Source organism: Colias eurytheme, chromosome 3 (assembly GCF_061535395.1).
Source record: "Colias eurytheme isolate Ceu_HAF_F1 chromosome 3, ilColEury1 Martin Lab GWU primary, whole genome shotgun sequence".
NCBI classification, from domain to species: Eukaryota; Metazoa; Arthropoda; class Insecta; order Lepidoptera; family Pieridae; genus Colias; species Colias eurytheme.
In genome coordinates this window covers 621,872-636,537 of record NC_142982.1, presented here as the reverse complement: position 1 = coordinate 636,537, position 14,666 = coordinate 621,872, and the positions used below count along the sequence as shown (strand labels likewise).

Here is a 14,666-nt window from a genome sequence, read left to right as displayed (position 1 = left end):
ATACGAAGTTATTTAGCTCAGTCGGCCGCGAAAATTCCAATATTTTAAATGTTTTTTTTAAAATCGTAAATTTAATCATAATTTTTAAACAAAGAATATTTTCTTTGTGCGGCAATGCCTGGACGGATAGCCGAAACCGATTGAATATTGAAACTGTAAAGGCGAAGCTGCAAATTAATTAAATGTAATTTTAAATTATCGTGCAAAGATTTTTATACATTCGCTTTAGAAAATGAAGAGCTATTAAAAGCTGTTTCTTCCAACAGCAAATATAAATGCCAAAAATAAATTTTCTCTATTTAACATTGCTGTTTTAATTATCTACCGTAAAAAATAACTAAAACTCGTATTTTTGATGCTGTTAACCCTTAAATCAAATACTGGCAACCCTAGGTGCGGTGCGGTCGTGTGGCGAGTCGATCGCACCGCACGAGTACGGTGGTCCGGTCGCACCAGTTCGAACGTCTGTTTATAATTTTAAGAATTGCTTTTTGACAGCTCGACGGGTGATAACAGAAGTGATGTTCAAAAGATTATCGATTGTGATACCATTTCAATTATAAATTCAAAATATTATCATAAATCGAATCAGGTACGTAAATAATAATTACAACGTAAACGTACTAATAAGATATGTAATAATAAGACCACATATCTATGCATTGTATGTTAAAACTAAACTAAACTAATATTTTATAATTTATTGGTTTCTATCTTACAATTAGGTTGTCTTTACGTTAAAATTATATAACATAATAGAAGAGTTTTTCTGTATCGGATATATTTTACAGAGTATTTCTATCGATTATTTTAATCTATCGACACATCATTGAATAATTCTGGGTAGGCATCACTAAGTGGGCGGGACCTGTCCATGAAGTACGATAATTATTTGTATGACATTTTAACATAGACAATACAATCCTACATAGGCGTGAAGCTGTCAAAAAGCAAATAATATAATGGACAGAGTATAGTTACTATTACGAAGAATCATAAGTTGATAATAATCAAGTCCATAGAAGCGCTCACTTAGTTCAATATTATGTACACATTACACAGCTATGTATTTCGATATATTTTGTGGCATCCCATGATACTTTCTCCCTAAGCAGTAAGCTACGGTTTCTCCCTGGCTGTTTTCCAATTACAGAGCATAATGCGACTCAGTGCCGCACAATGCGGAATTATGCTGATACTTAATTGGAACATGAAACGCACCAGCAGGTTGCGCTAAGTTCAGTGTTGAAAACACAGGTTGAAAAAAAAATATTCATAGAGTAGCAATAACCTCAATAATGTGTAAATAAAGTGGTATACATAATAATTGGTTGAAAAATATTTACGGTTATTTTAAGTAATTTGGATTTTGATTATTTCATTAACATTTTTTTCAATGTTTGTACCTTCATCCATACTTATATTTATTTTTTTAACACAATTTGAATTAACTTTGATTATTTCGAAAAAAAACTACAATGAAACGAAAGCTTTAAATTTTTTTCCAACAATTAATCCCCGTTTTCCAATTACAGCACTAGAGCGCATTATGCGGCATAATGCTTAACGTTGAATGTTCCAACTACAGCAACGCTTCGCACAATCGAGCACTAGAAAAAGTAATGCGCGTGAATTGATGCGTGCAATCGGATAATTATTAATTGTTGGAAAAAATTTTAAAGCTTTCGTTTCATTGTAGTTTTTTCGAAATAATCAAAGTTAATTCAAATTGTGTTAAAAAAATAAATATAAGTATGGATGAAGGTACAAACATTGAAAAAAATGTTAATGAAATAATCAAAATCCAAATTACTTAAAATAACCGTAAATATTATTCAACCAATTATTATGTATACCAAGTGTATACCACTTTATTTACAAGTTATTTACACATTTATGAGGTTATTGCTAACTCTATGAATATTTTTTTTTCAACACTGAACTTAGCGCAACCTGCTGGTGCGTTTCATGTTCCAATTAAGCATCAGCATAATTCGGCATTGTGCGGCACTGAGTCGCATTATGCTTTGTAATTGGAAAACGGGGAATAATTACCAACGATAAATCGATTGCACGCATCAATTCACGCGCATTACTTTTTCTAGTGCTCGATTGTGCGAAGCGTTGCTGTAGTTGGAACATTCAACGTTAAGCATTATGCCACATAATGCGCTCTAGTGCTGTAATTGGAAAACGGGGCCTATAGCCCTTAGCTATAGCCACATCCCTAGCTTTGAAAGTTGAAGTTGACATTTGACATATCACATTTCGATCATGCGATTGTCAATTTGTCACATTGTTCACGCCGTGTCGCCGTGATCTGTGCCGTGATTGAAAAATCAAAACAAATAGAAATAACCTTACTAATTTCGATAACGTTGTGTAATTAAAATCCCAGCGGTATTCATTGCATTAAATATTTAAATTAAAATTTGAATATGGTGTTTGGAAGCGTTTCGTCGTCATCAGAGAGTGAATCTGAAAGTGAAGGTATTCCAAGGTTAGTTTTCATAAACAAACCAGCAAATACATAATGATTTTCCAAACTAATATCTAACTAATTTCTTTAAAATATCCAGATTAGGTGATTGCGAGGTATGTGGAAAGAATAAAGCTAAGTATACATGTCCGAGATGTGAAGTCAAAACGTGTTGTTTAGACTGCGTGAGGATACATAAAGCAGAATTAGAATGCAATGGAATCAGAGATCGGACGAAATTCGTAAGGATAAAGGACTTTACAGACACTGATTTGCTAAGTGACTACAGATTATTGGAGGAATGTGCTCGTTTTGTGTATGCTGTGAAAAGAGATGAGAAGAAAAAGTTTACGAGGATTGACAAAGACTTGCCGATTGTAAGTAGTTTTTTAATAATTAAATATAAGTTTTATAAGTTTAGAAATTAATTGGAGACCCCAAATTGTGTCTGTGCTTATCTGAATGAATGTTAAATATTATAAAAACCTTATTTTCAAACCATTAAATAAGTTTCTTTAACCCTAGAAAGATAGTCTGCGTCAAAATGACTCATGCGTTTTCGAAATATAGCTGTATCTTTTTAAATGTCGCGAATCCATAACTGTGCGTTTAGGACATTTCATAACTCACTGAGAGAAATCCTATGGTATACGTATCAATAAAGTTAATCTAACCGATTTTGAAATATAACGACTACGTGAGTCAAAATTACGCATGATTATCTTTACCGTGACTTTTAAGATTTTGAATTCTATGGTAGTTTGAATATTTTCAGCTTATTATTACTGTATATTGTGACTTATGTTATAAATTTATGTTTATACATATTGAAGCAAATATAGAAAACAATTGGGGATAGAAAATTGGAAGAATATTGTATACTGGCCGCTCTTATGCAAAGCGATGAGGGTCCCTGTGAAGATACCGATAGTGAAGTAGGAGGACCACGAAATTGAAGATGACGAGCAAAGTGACATAGAAGAAGCTTTTCCTGATATTACATTCAAGCAAAAGGCGGAGTAGATGCATTAGACCGAATGTGTTTCCTGATGTACTATAGTAGGAAGACAATGAGATGGCCAATGGTTTTTTTTTATGGAATCATTAAAATTGCCTGCATATTGCATATTAAATTTATAGCCACAATGTTAATAACAAAGTACAAAAACATCCGAGTCAAAAAAACGTGAAATATAGAAGCATGGAACTGTCTTCATTGTTTATGCGTGGGGGTTTAGAATCACCAGCTTTGAGAAGATATTTGCGTGATAATATCTCCAATTTGTTGCCAAATGAAGTATCTGGTACATCGTAAGAAAGTACTGAGGAGACCTTCAGTAAAAAAACGTATTTACTATACTTTTGTCCGTCTGAAATATGACGAAAGGCAAGTGCGTCCTGCAAAAAATGTAACATAGTTATATTATGTTGTGAGCTTACGTTGATATGTCCTAAAGTTGTTTCTCACTAATTTTTCATATAACTATATCTACAAAATTTATATAACATATAAAAAAGTCTGTTAATTGTGGTAAAAAGTAAGTTTTTATAAGAAACAATACGTGTTACAAGAATTGTTGATTTAATGCAGACGTTTAATGTTTTCGTCTTTTTATACATGTAAAAATAATAATAAATAAATTATCTGTAGTATTAATTATTCTAATATAACTGTAAATATATAAAAACTTACAATTAATGGAAAAAAAAATAATATACCTCGACTTAGAGCGAACTAAGAAACATGCGTAAATTTGACGCATGACTATCTTTCCCGTACTACTCAATATGATTATCTTTCTAGAGTTAAATTCTAGAGTTTTTTGTCATTGTTAATAATCCTAAACATTAAAATGTAATCGTTGGAAGAAGTATATCTTATATATAAAATTCTCGTGTCACAATGTTAGTCTGCATACTCCTCCGAAACGGGTGGTCCGATTCTCATGAAATTTTCTGTGCATATCGTGTAAGTCTGAGAATCGGCCAACATCTATTTTTCATATGTACCACAGGCGAAGCCGGGGCGGACCGCTAGTTGCATATAAATTTCAATTTTCATCTTGAAATATCAAAATATGGCATGTTTAACCATTAAATAAATAAATATAGCTAAATAGTTTAACATAAATGACCAGTGTTTATAGTCATATGGATTTCTATAATCAATATTTTTCTGTTGCAGCATTTGTATAAACTCAAGTTAGCAGCAAGGAAAAGGGGGATAGTTTTACAATTTCTAGCCAGAAACTTTACTAGGAACCAAGTGAATACTACAAAATATGAATTCAAGAAACATATAATTAACTGGAGGATAGAATGGATGTTTCCAAATGTGGAGGGCATTCCTTTAAAGTTTGTTGATGAGAAATGCCCGGAAAATACTAAATTATCAGATCTGTTGGATAAATACTTGAACCCCGATGGGGTACCTTTTGAAGGGTCTAAGGCCTTAGCGTTTTATAGATCAGCTGGTCTTAGTGGTGTCAAAGTTTTATTAAAAGGTAAATAGTATTTATTTTAAAACCATTTTTCGTTTGTTTGCTTATGCTAACCAATTTGCTTAACCCATCACGCGTCCTACTATAACATACTGATTTAGTTACGAGCAAATAATGTACGTAGGACGCGTGAAGCTTTAAATAAATAACTCAAATATACATATAAAATCCATGCAAGTCATGGTTAACTCGGTAATATAATCTAGGATTTACTCTACTGATCTATTTTTACATATTTTTCAGCCGAAAAGGTGAAAGGATCTCAAAAGAAGTTTTTTGAACTGGACCCAGCAGAATCTGTATGTGAGAATTTATCAGGGAAATGTATTATTGAGTTTCCCATTATATTTGTGGTGCTTAAGGACCATGCATATAACTTCGAAATTATCACTCCAGGTACTTACCATTTTATTTATTTTCTGTTTTCTTGACAAAAATTAGCATAAGTCCTTGCCTAAGGTTCAGTAATAAATACATTTAAGAATATAAAACAACAACAACAAACTGAAATCTTTCTTAATAGTTTTAAAGGCCAATTTTTTTACAGAAGATGAATTTGATTATGACAAAAGTGAACCCACTGAAGCAAATGCTCAAGAAAGTCAATTTATAGTTAATACAGACAGTAAACCAGAAAGCAGTAAAAACGGTTATAAGAAACGTCTCTTGCTTACTGAAAAGATCGCACAAGAGAAGAAAGAAGAAATAGAGAAAGAGATTAAGGAACAAAGAAAGAAGAAACCTAAAAATCTTTTGTTCACCACTGGATATTCTTCAGAAGAGAGTATACATACTGATAGTGATGGTGAAACCTAATTGTGTAAAAGTTCAAAATAATTGAAATATATAAGGAAAAGATTAATCATTCCATTGCCATGGAACTCTTCATTTCTTTAATTTCAAAAATAAGACAAGTTGTAACTTAAAAATTCTGTAAGAATGTTTTGTAGCCATATTTGCCTACTACAATGACTTGTAAATACTACTGGACAAAGAAATAAAAACCAATCATACATTAAAATAACATTTTATTTACAACATTTCAATAACAAGTAACTTCTTCTCAGTGAGAATAAACAAATATTCGTTTGTCGCGTTTATACCTACAACTTCACCGTTCTTTTCAACATTTAATACATATTGCTGGCCAACTTTGACATTCTTCATTGACCCACCAGTTCGTTTTCGTAATTGACAGTCTGAGTTGTTCGTACTTTTGTAAATGAATACATGTCTTGAAGCTTCACATACGACACTGTAGGCGAAATTGGGTGGACATGTTACGAATTTTCTGTTCTGTTTTGATGATTGGACATAACCAAATGCCATGAGGGTTCCTTGATGTTTAATAGGCCAGGTATCTGAGTTAATAAGTTGGGAGTATGGCTGCCATATGCATGCATCGACATCATGTCTGAGACAGAGTGCTGGCACTTCTTGAGTTTCCAGTTTCAAGCTGAACAAATATTGGTGTACGCTGAGTGGAACTCTGTGCGTTATGGAGTGGTTTGTAGCATCCAATCGAACTAAAAAAATAAGTGAAAAATTAATTATAAAGAAAGAGTTTGCAACACAATATTTTTTTTATGAATAAAATAAAATATTTATTTCATTAAGTAAGAAAATGAGAAACAAGTACAAAGTAGTTTTATAAGTCCAATATTAATAGTAGTGTATTAATAAGAGATAATGTACTTTACTGACATCTGGAATAAGTAAAATTTATTAAAACTAGCGGTCCGCCCCGGCTTCGCCCGTGGTACATATTTCGCAATAAAAAGTAGCCTATGTTCTTTCTCAGGGTCTGAAGATTATCTGTGCCAAATTTCATCAAAATCGGTCCAGTAGTTTATGCATGAAAACCATACATACATACATACAAACCTTTCCTCTTTATTATATTAGTATAGATAAATACATACCCAATACAGTGTCTTCTTCAGAAGCAGCGTCACATTCCTCCAGCTCCTGGGTAGACAGACCAGGTACAGATTGATCAGCCGCTGTTACTTCTGTCTCCGCACACAAGTGCATTAACCGTCTATGAACTTCCTCCACAAGACTTGGGTCCAAGATCTGCTCACCAGTCTTGTCCCCACCCTCGATCAGCTCATCCCACATCATACTCTCAGATTTCGTCATCAAAACATCAACTTGACCGCTCTCTCCAACATTCCATGTAGTCAACTCGCTGTCTACTTTATTTTTCAACTTGCCGCATACAAAATCTTTGCCAGCATAACTTATCTTTACGTTTAGAGGAGATACATTCACATGTAAGAGCTTCTTATCAAAATTACTTTCCAATTGTAATGTTATAGTTATATCATCTGCAGTTTGGAGCCATGTGTAAACAATCTGCTGAGGTTGCTCCTTCTTGGGCTCTGTTATATCATTTTCTGAATCTTGTGTGAATTTAAATAAATTATCTGAAGCTATGTATAATGCTGAACAGCTCCCTTCAATCGCTGCGTAATGCACAATGCCTTTACCTTGAACCTGTTTAGTTGCAGCCTGCACCCACCCTTGGCCATCATTTTCGAAAGTAATCCATGTTAAAACAGAGTTGAAATGTTTATCATTCTGTTCTACAGATTGTAGAAGACAGTGCAGCACTTCTTTATTATCTTTTGTTTGCACTCTTGAATCAGCAACTACAAAATACTTGCCATCACCAAGGGCCAAACTGGAATGTGCTGTGTTCCATGGTTGTTTTTCCGTCGCAGGTTTATTCCGTAATCCAGTATCAACAATATGTAAATAGCCCGTACCATCACTTATAACAGCTAGTGTACATGAAGGAAATAATAAGCATAAGTTAAAATGACCCGATTTCCTTTCAACGTGCGCTGGAACATCGTAGACAATAGCTTGTTGGAATGTACTGTTAATATTCTCAAACGTAATGTTCCGAACTTGTTGTTTATTGTCGATGTAGTAGTAATTGAACGCGTGGTCCCAGTGATCAATTATGAGGTGATTATGAAGCGCAAAGAGTTTAGCATGGACGAAGGAGAATTGAACTTCATCGGGATATAGCCTGTCTACTGGTGAGATCAGTTCCAAATTGTGTTGGGCCAGAGCGTTGAGATTTAGCTTGTATCCTTCGAATTCGTGGTCCAGTAGTCGGCGATTTGGTCGCAGTTCAACTAAGTTAGATGGAGGCATTTTCTTATTCTATAAACAAATGTTATTCTGAATGTAATATTTACTTTTTATAGTAATTTTTAACAATAATCAATATGCTTTCACCGCATAGCCATAAATATTGTTTTTAATAATGACATTGACAATGACAGTATTTTGAAAATTCATAGGTATCTGCTACAGATTATTAAAAAATGTCAGTCAATTAGATTTATATGCGATTGCGTTATTTATTCAATTTTATTATTTTATATTCATTACACTTCCTAAAGGTACGATAAGTACCTGTAATAACTGTAATAATATACTACTAGAATACGGTCTGTGAAAGATGAATTGAAAATCATAATAGTGTGGCAATGTTATGAATAACGTCAAACGTCAAAGTGTCAGCTGTGAGCTGTAGGTATCTCGCAAGTGGTGTTTGACGTTTGTTTACTTTTCAAATTTCAACATGGATAAACTCAAATTTCAATAATTTTTCAAACTATCCTTTATTTAGTTGAAAGAAAATAATAAACTTTTGCAATGGCTTGTGACAAGTACAATTCATATCGTAATGAAAAATTTTCAGAACAAACACCATTTGTTAGTTTGTTTTACCAACATTTGCGTTATTTTATTTATAAAATATAATAAGATTGACTAGTATTTGTAATTAGTGTACTAAATATATTTTTTAATCCCTTTTTAGGAGGATTTCTTTTTCTTTGGCACTGTACGTGATTTAGAACATAAAATAACAAATAATAAGACAGAGATAATTCGATGCCGTACTGTTGGAATAATGCAAAGTCTAAATGGTCATTTTTATTTGAGCGATGTAAGTTTTCTGAAAACAGTATCTACTATAAGAAATACTAATTAAACAAATACATAATAACGTATATTATGATACTTATACCCTTAAAAAAATTGATATGAATTTAATATCATATGTATATAATAGAATTTTAATCTAAAATAATTTTCAATTTTAGATTGACGACAATTCTAAAGCTGACTCACGAAAACTGCTCATAAATATAGCATATTTAAGAAGCAGTATGCCATCTAGTGTAATACCAAATGGAGTTCAAATTTTTGGCACAATTGAATGGCAGGAGAAACCAGTATTAGTTGCTAACATATTGCAGGTGATTAAATTAAATTAACTGAGTCATTTCAATATTATTAAATACTAAAACAATATTTTTTACACAGCCAAACACTATAACAAACCCTTTTGTAAAAAGTAGTCTCTGTTTTTGACCCTGGGTCTTCAACTACCTATATACATCCCATATTTCATACAAAACAGTTATGTGGACAACTAACAAACTTTGTTAAAAGACTAACAGATTTGTAAATTTATTAATGTCCATTTATCAGTTTATTTTTAAAAATATTACTAATTATTTTATGTTTCATGTTATAGGTCCTAAGTCTTCCAATGGTTATACGATTGAAGAATGCCATAACTGGAATAACCAACATACACTTGGCCACACATAAAAAGGATTGTGAAGAAAATGTATGAAGATAACTATTTCAACTAGTTGAAAATGCTGTGATATTTGAATTAATTATAACTTGAATCATGTTTTAATAAGTATTTGGTGTGATAATAATAAAAATAAAGTTAAGTTATATAAGTTATATAAGATATTTCTATCACACCTTTCATAATTTTTATTAATTAAAAACTTCACTCGAGGACTGCCGCGGTAAAGCTATTGCATAGCATCGCATCGCTCTGCCAGTTGGAGTGGGGGGGTGTTAGGATATATAGTCACAGACTTTGAGCGCAGTTACGGAATTTTTACATTCGGTCACCGCGCTCAAAGTCTGTGATAAAAGCTATGCAATAGCTTAAAAATATTATTGAGCATCTTCTAACCTGTTATGATAAAGCAATGTGTCAGACCGGTAACCAGGACTTTTTCGAATCTTTTCTTTAAATAAAAAAAAACATTCATCAAATAAAAATTGTGATGATTTATAAATAAAACAACAAAATTTGAAAAGAAGGCATTTATTACATCTTAAATAAATATATTTAATAACAAGAGATGTAAACATTTACAACATTCCCCCACCTGCCGCAGGATATAAAAATAATTGGGACACATTCACCATCAAGCCATTTTTCTGCAACTTGCAGTGTGCTTTGTCAACTTAATTATATTTCTTTTTATTTAACGGTCAAGACAAATGATTATATTGCAAAATGTTCAAACAGTAACAATTTTTTGGAATCAAAATTAAAAAAAAATTGTAGTATAGTATACAATATTGTAACATATTTTTTTATCTTTAGTAGATTCTTTCGTGGAAAAAAATATTACTAATAATAAATTATAATTTATCTACAATTTTGGCAAAATGTTCTACAATCTAGAAGAAATTATATACAGTTTGTTTTAGTAACAATGAGATTTTGTCTCAATATTGATAGAATATAGCAATGGTTTGTAGATATTAAAAATACTATTTTTTAATACTTATTGATTACGTTAATCTATGTCTTTTATTTAAATGTTAAATTGCAAAATAATCATTTGTGAAACAAACCGTAGGTGTATTGATGGAATGCATTTAAAAACTTTCCTTAACATCATTTAGGATAAATTTAGGTTCAGTCAATGAGAAAAACCATAAATTATTCTATATATTATCTTTCACTAAGTCACTGGGTTGCTAGAATTTTTTATAAACAAGCATGTAATAACATAAAATTTAATAATGTTTAGACTAGAAGCAGTTTTTAAGAAAAAAAAAAAACGAAACATAGTCAAATGCCATTTCCCATGTGCTGTAAAAAAATACCATTATGTATACCTAATATAATTAATTCATACAAAATCCAACTCATCTACAAATCCACTGACGTTTATCGAACCTACAATATCCAGAAGTACAGCACGAACACGAGCAGCACCACTGCGCCGGCGGTCGCTTTCACCAACATCGACTTGGTGTTGAGGTATGTCGCGTCTTTCTTGTATTTCTGCGACATCATTGATAGGTTCTGCGTTTTCGTGTCCAGTTCTGGAATAGAAAATGATTGTTTTAAAATCAGTTTTTTTATTGTACTTCAGTTATGAGCTGAAAGGTAAGGTATAAAGTGAAGTCCCATGTCCCCTAGTGGGGTAAGGGGCAGATGCATTATAAATCTGTTTCACTGATCGATTTTCTTTAGGGACAAGTAGGTGATCAGCCTTCTGTGTCCTGCCAGACCGAGACATTTTTTTTACTTCGTCTCCACTGGGAATCGAACCCAGAACCCCTCGGTGTTACGCTCACGCGTCAACCACTGTACCAAAGAGGCGAAAAGGTAGGTATAAAGGTTCCATAATTCTTATTAACTTAGAATTGTCCCATTTCTAATTCCATTGGCCAGCATAGCGTCCATTTTCCATCGCAATTGTCAAAACTCCCCCTTTCTTTTTCTCTTGACCTATCCCCCTCTTTTTTATATATCCCCCGCTCACCGGACAGCACCGCGCCGCGCTGCAGCACGTCGTCAATGTTCTGCATCATGATGCGCTGCACGTCGCCCAGCTGCCCCCCGAGCTGTGCGGCGGCGCCCCCCGCGCGGCGGGCTCGCGCTCCGCCCTCCGCGTACTGCTTGCGCGCGCGCTGCATCCACGTGTCGAACTCGATGAACGTGTAAGGGCGGGTTACTGTGTTAACCTGGATTAGTTTTCAAAACTATTAGCATAAATCTAAAGTTATATATTTGATACAATATGTGATGTGAATATTGTTCAAAGATTTCAAGCTCCAATATTTGTGTAATCGTTAAGTGTGCACAGGCTATTCTTCTAACACAGTCAGTCAATCAGTTAACTTCTAACACAAAATCATACCATTAAAATGGTTTATGCTCTGTTAAAACATGGAACGAACAGACATACTTTTGCACTGTACTTAATTTAAAATTTTAATATGAAGTATAGCTTGTCATTGTGCCATAAACAATTTGTATTATTTGTTATTCATTTATAATCTTGTGAAATCATCAACACATTGTGACCTAATTAGATGAATAAGTTGCACAATATTTGGGGACAGTTTCACTACTAGCATATTATGATGTCACAGATAAACTATTTCATACTTCTTCACTTTCAACATAAATTAATTGTAATTTTTTCTGACAAATATTTTTGTATGGATAAATTCACTGTACAATATCATTTACAACAACTAAAAACAAACAAAACTTACCCTTTTGCCGTACTGCTGATAGAACTCTTGTGCGATTTCCTCTAAATAACTGAATGCTAGTCGTTTACTGTAATTCCGTTCGCAGAGCACCAGGTAACATATTTCATTCTCTATCAAATAGCTGAAAAATGGATTGAATGTTTCAGTATATTTTGTGGTAACAAAAACCGAACTTTTCTTGCTGTAGAATCAATTTTTTTCTATAATTTAAGTAATCTTGTTATTTTTTTGGTTTCAATATATGAATGTTAACGGCAGAAATAATATATACATATTTTAAAACATATTCCATTAATAAATTACTAGATGATGTTACAAAATAAAATAAATTGCAAATAAATAAACCGCTACAAAAAAAACTAAATTATTTTTTAGAATTGAAAAAAATACAACAAATTATTATCAGATGTTAAAAAATAAAATGAATCGCAAATAAAGTTAACCAAAAGCGAACCAAAGCCTCAACTCACTGGAAAAGATAAGGGCCAGTTTCAATGGAGCAGCGAACAGGAGACTGCGGACTTAACTTCCTAAACAGCATTTTGGCTTGGTTCTGATACTCCAGGATATTGCAGCCGCTCTGCAAATTACCATTGCCGTTAAATAGTTAGTCTATAGTATAGACGAAGTTGCAAAAATTTTTTTTTATTATTTTTGACTTTAACTAGGAAATTCATGAATTAATTGGTATAAAAATATGATAGTTATTTTCTTATAAGATTTCTTTCATAACTTTTTAGTGTGTAGTTCTTGAGGAGATGTAACAAATTAAATAAAAAGCAAAAATAAAATTAAAAAATGCAAATATATTTGGGTAATAATATTGTAATGTGTAATAAATGGATATTGTGCCAAGAACGTATATGTTATGAAACGAAGACATGCGATTGTTATAAACAGGTTTTTGTAACATAAATCAATTGCAAATAATTAATTTCAGTGTTCAATTTAAATACCTGTTCATCTTCTTGCATTGTTGCTGCTAGAGGCAGGCCGTCTACGACCCGGGCGATCATAGTCATTAACACCATTTTTATATACTTTAATAGTCCTCTTTGTATAAAAATAAATTAATTAACCACATTCAACGTTATTTGTACACTTTCCCTTTATTTTTTCCTTCTCATTATTTATTTCTTTGGAAACAAATGGAATTATTGCACGATTTTGACAGTTCGGTTTACACGTCAATACAAATGACAATGTGACATGTTAGTATCTACACGTCATCTTGTCTATGGAAACTATCAGAAGCGTTCAGTAATTATATTTAATTTTTGTTTATGGTTAAAAAGAGAAATTTTAAAGTCCGGGTGCACAATTTAACTTAAACTATGCTTTACTATTGTAAATTCAACTAAGACTGTAAATTTTAAAGAACATAATAATATGGTTTAGTTAAACGCTGAAGCTAGAAGAGTATAATTGTACACAAATATGCTTCCTCTATAAATGAACACAAAAGAGTTATTTAATTACAGATTAATCGAGAATCGAATTAGCATAATTTTTGGAACTAGTTGAAAAATATTGGAACTCTTGATTCTAGAATGTAAAATTGCAATCGTGTAGCTAGAGCAAAAATCGTTAGGTGTATCCTGGAGACTAAAGGTGTCTGTTTTTTAGAGAATCGTCATAAACAAATAAAACTTTAACTGGAAGCATAACATAATATCATTCAGATGTTACGACAAGGGACATATAATATATTAGGTAGTACTTTAGTAGTTTTTTGGTTCCGTGAATAAAAAGTACAAAATAATATAAGACTAACATAAATAATAGCTAGTTATAATATTGTAGACCTATTATAAAATTCAAAAGCAAGCAGAATTATCTGGATGCTACTGGCTACGTATTGTAATTTCTGATTTTTATTAGATATTTCTATATCGTTGTCGTTTCAGCGAAGAAACATCAAACTCAAACTCAAACATTTATTTATTCAATTAGACTTCTTCTAGAAGCACTTTTGAAACGTCTTAAGTACATATTTTTAACATTTACCACCGATTCGGAAAGCAGTATCTACGGAGAAGAATCGGCAAGAAACTCCATACCTAGTTGCTCTTTTTAATCATGTCAGTTTTACAATTTAATTTTACAAATTACATACCTATGTAACATCATAATTTATAGTGATATGCCAAAGAACTGTCCTACTACTTTTTTTAATTTAAAAATGTATTGTTACAACAAGCTCTTTATATACGTATGTATTGTGTTGCTTTTATTTTGGGAAATAAATAGATATATTATGATGTAGGTAATTAAAAGTCCTAAAAGTTCTATTCATAGACAAATAAATTATATTCTCTACTTTTTGA

General features: G+C 32.2%; 4 protein-coding genes across 4 annotated transcripts; 2 read left to right on the top strand and 2 right to left on the bottom strand.

The window, feature by feature from the left end:
- The first annotated feature begins 2,330 nt into the window (after positions 1–2,330).
- On the top strand, positions 2,331–5,970 carry LOC149909284 (box C/D snoRNA protein 1). Its single transcript, XM_090118975.1, has 5 exons — positions 2,331–2,500; positions 2,580–2,856; positions 4,665–4,983; positions 5,224–5,376; positions 5,528–5,970. Exons 1-5 carry the CDS (start codon positions 2,439–2,441, stop codon positions 5,794–5,796), a joined length of 1,080 nt encoding a protein of 359 aa, XP_089975101.1. The 5' UTR covers positions 2,331–2,438; the 3' UTR covers positions 5,797–5,970.
- Positions 5,971–5,989: 19 nt separating this feature from the next.
- LOC149909283 (nudC domain-containing protein 1) lies at positions 5,990–8,210 on the bottom strand. The gene is made up of 2 exons (XM_090118968.1): positions 6,903–8,210; positions 5,990–6,506 (listed from the first exon to the last, which is right to left on the bottom strand). The coding sequence occupies exons 1-2, from the start codon at positions 8,146–8,148 to the stop codon at positions 6,013–6,015; spliced, it is 1,740 nt and encodes a 579-aa protein (XP_089975094.1). The 5' UTR covers positions 8,149–8,210; the 3' UTR covers positions 5,990–6,012.
- A 352-nt stretch (positions 8,211–8,562) lies between these two features.
- LOC149909282 (uncharacterized) lies at positions 8,563–9,761 on the top strand. Its single transcript, XM_090117218.1, has 4 exons — positions 8,563–8,715; positions 8,822–8,950; positions 9,108–9,263; positions 9,545–9,761. The coding sequence occupies exons 1-4, from the start codon at positions 8,656–8,658 to the stop codon at positions 9,644–9,646; spliced, it is 447 nt and encodes a 148-aa protein (XP_089973344.1). The 5' UTR covers positions 8,563–8,655; the 3' UTR covers positions 9,647–9,761.
- A 1,118-nt stretch (positions 9,762–10,879) lies between these two features.
- On the bottom strand, positions 10,880–13,548 carry Sec22 (vesicle-trafficking protein SEC22). The gene is made up of 5 exons (XM_090118959.1): positions 13,296–13,548; positions 12,810–12,919; positions 12,340–12,460; positions 11,601–11,802; positions 10,880–11,157 (listed from the first exon to the last, which is right to left on the bottom strand). The coding sequence occupies exons 1-5, from the start codon at positions 13,368–13,370 to the stop codon at positions 11,009–11,011; spliced, it is 657 nt and encodes a 218-aa protein (XP_089975085.1). The 5' UTR covers positions 13,371–13,548; the 3' UTR covers positions 10,880–11,008.
- Positions 13,549–14,666: the final 1,118 nt, after the last annotated feature.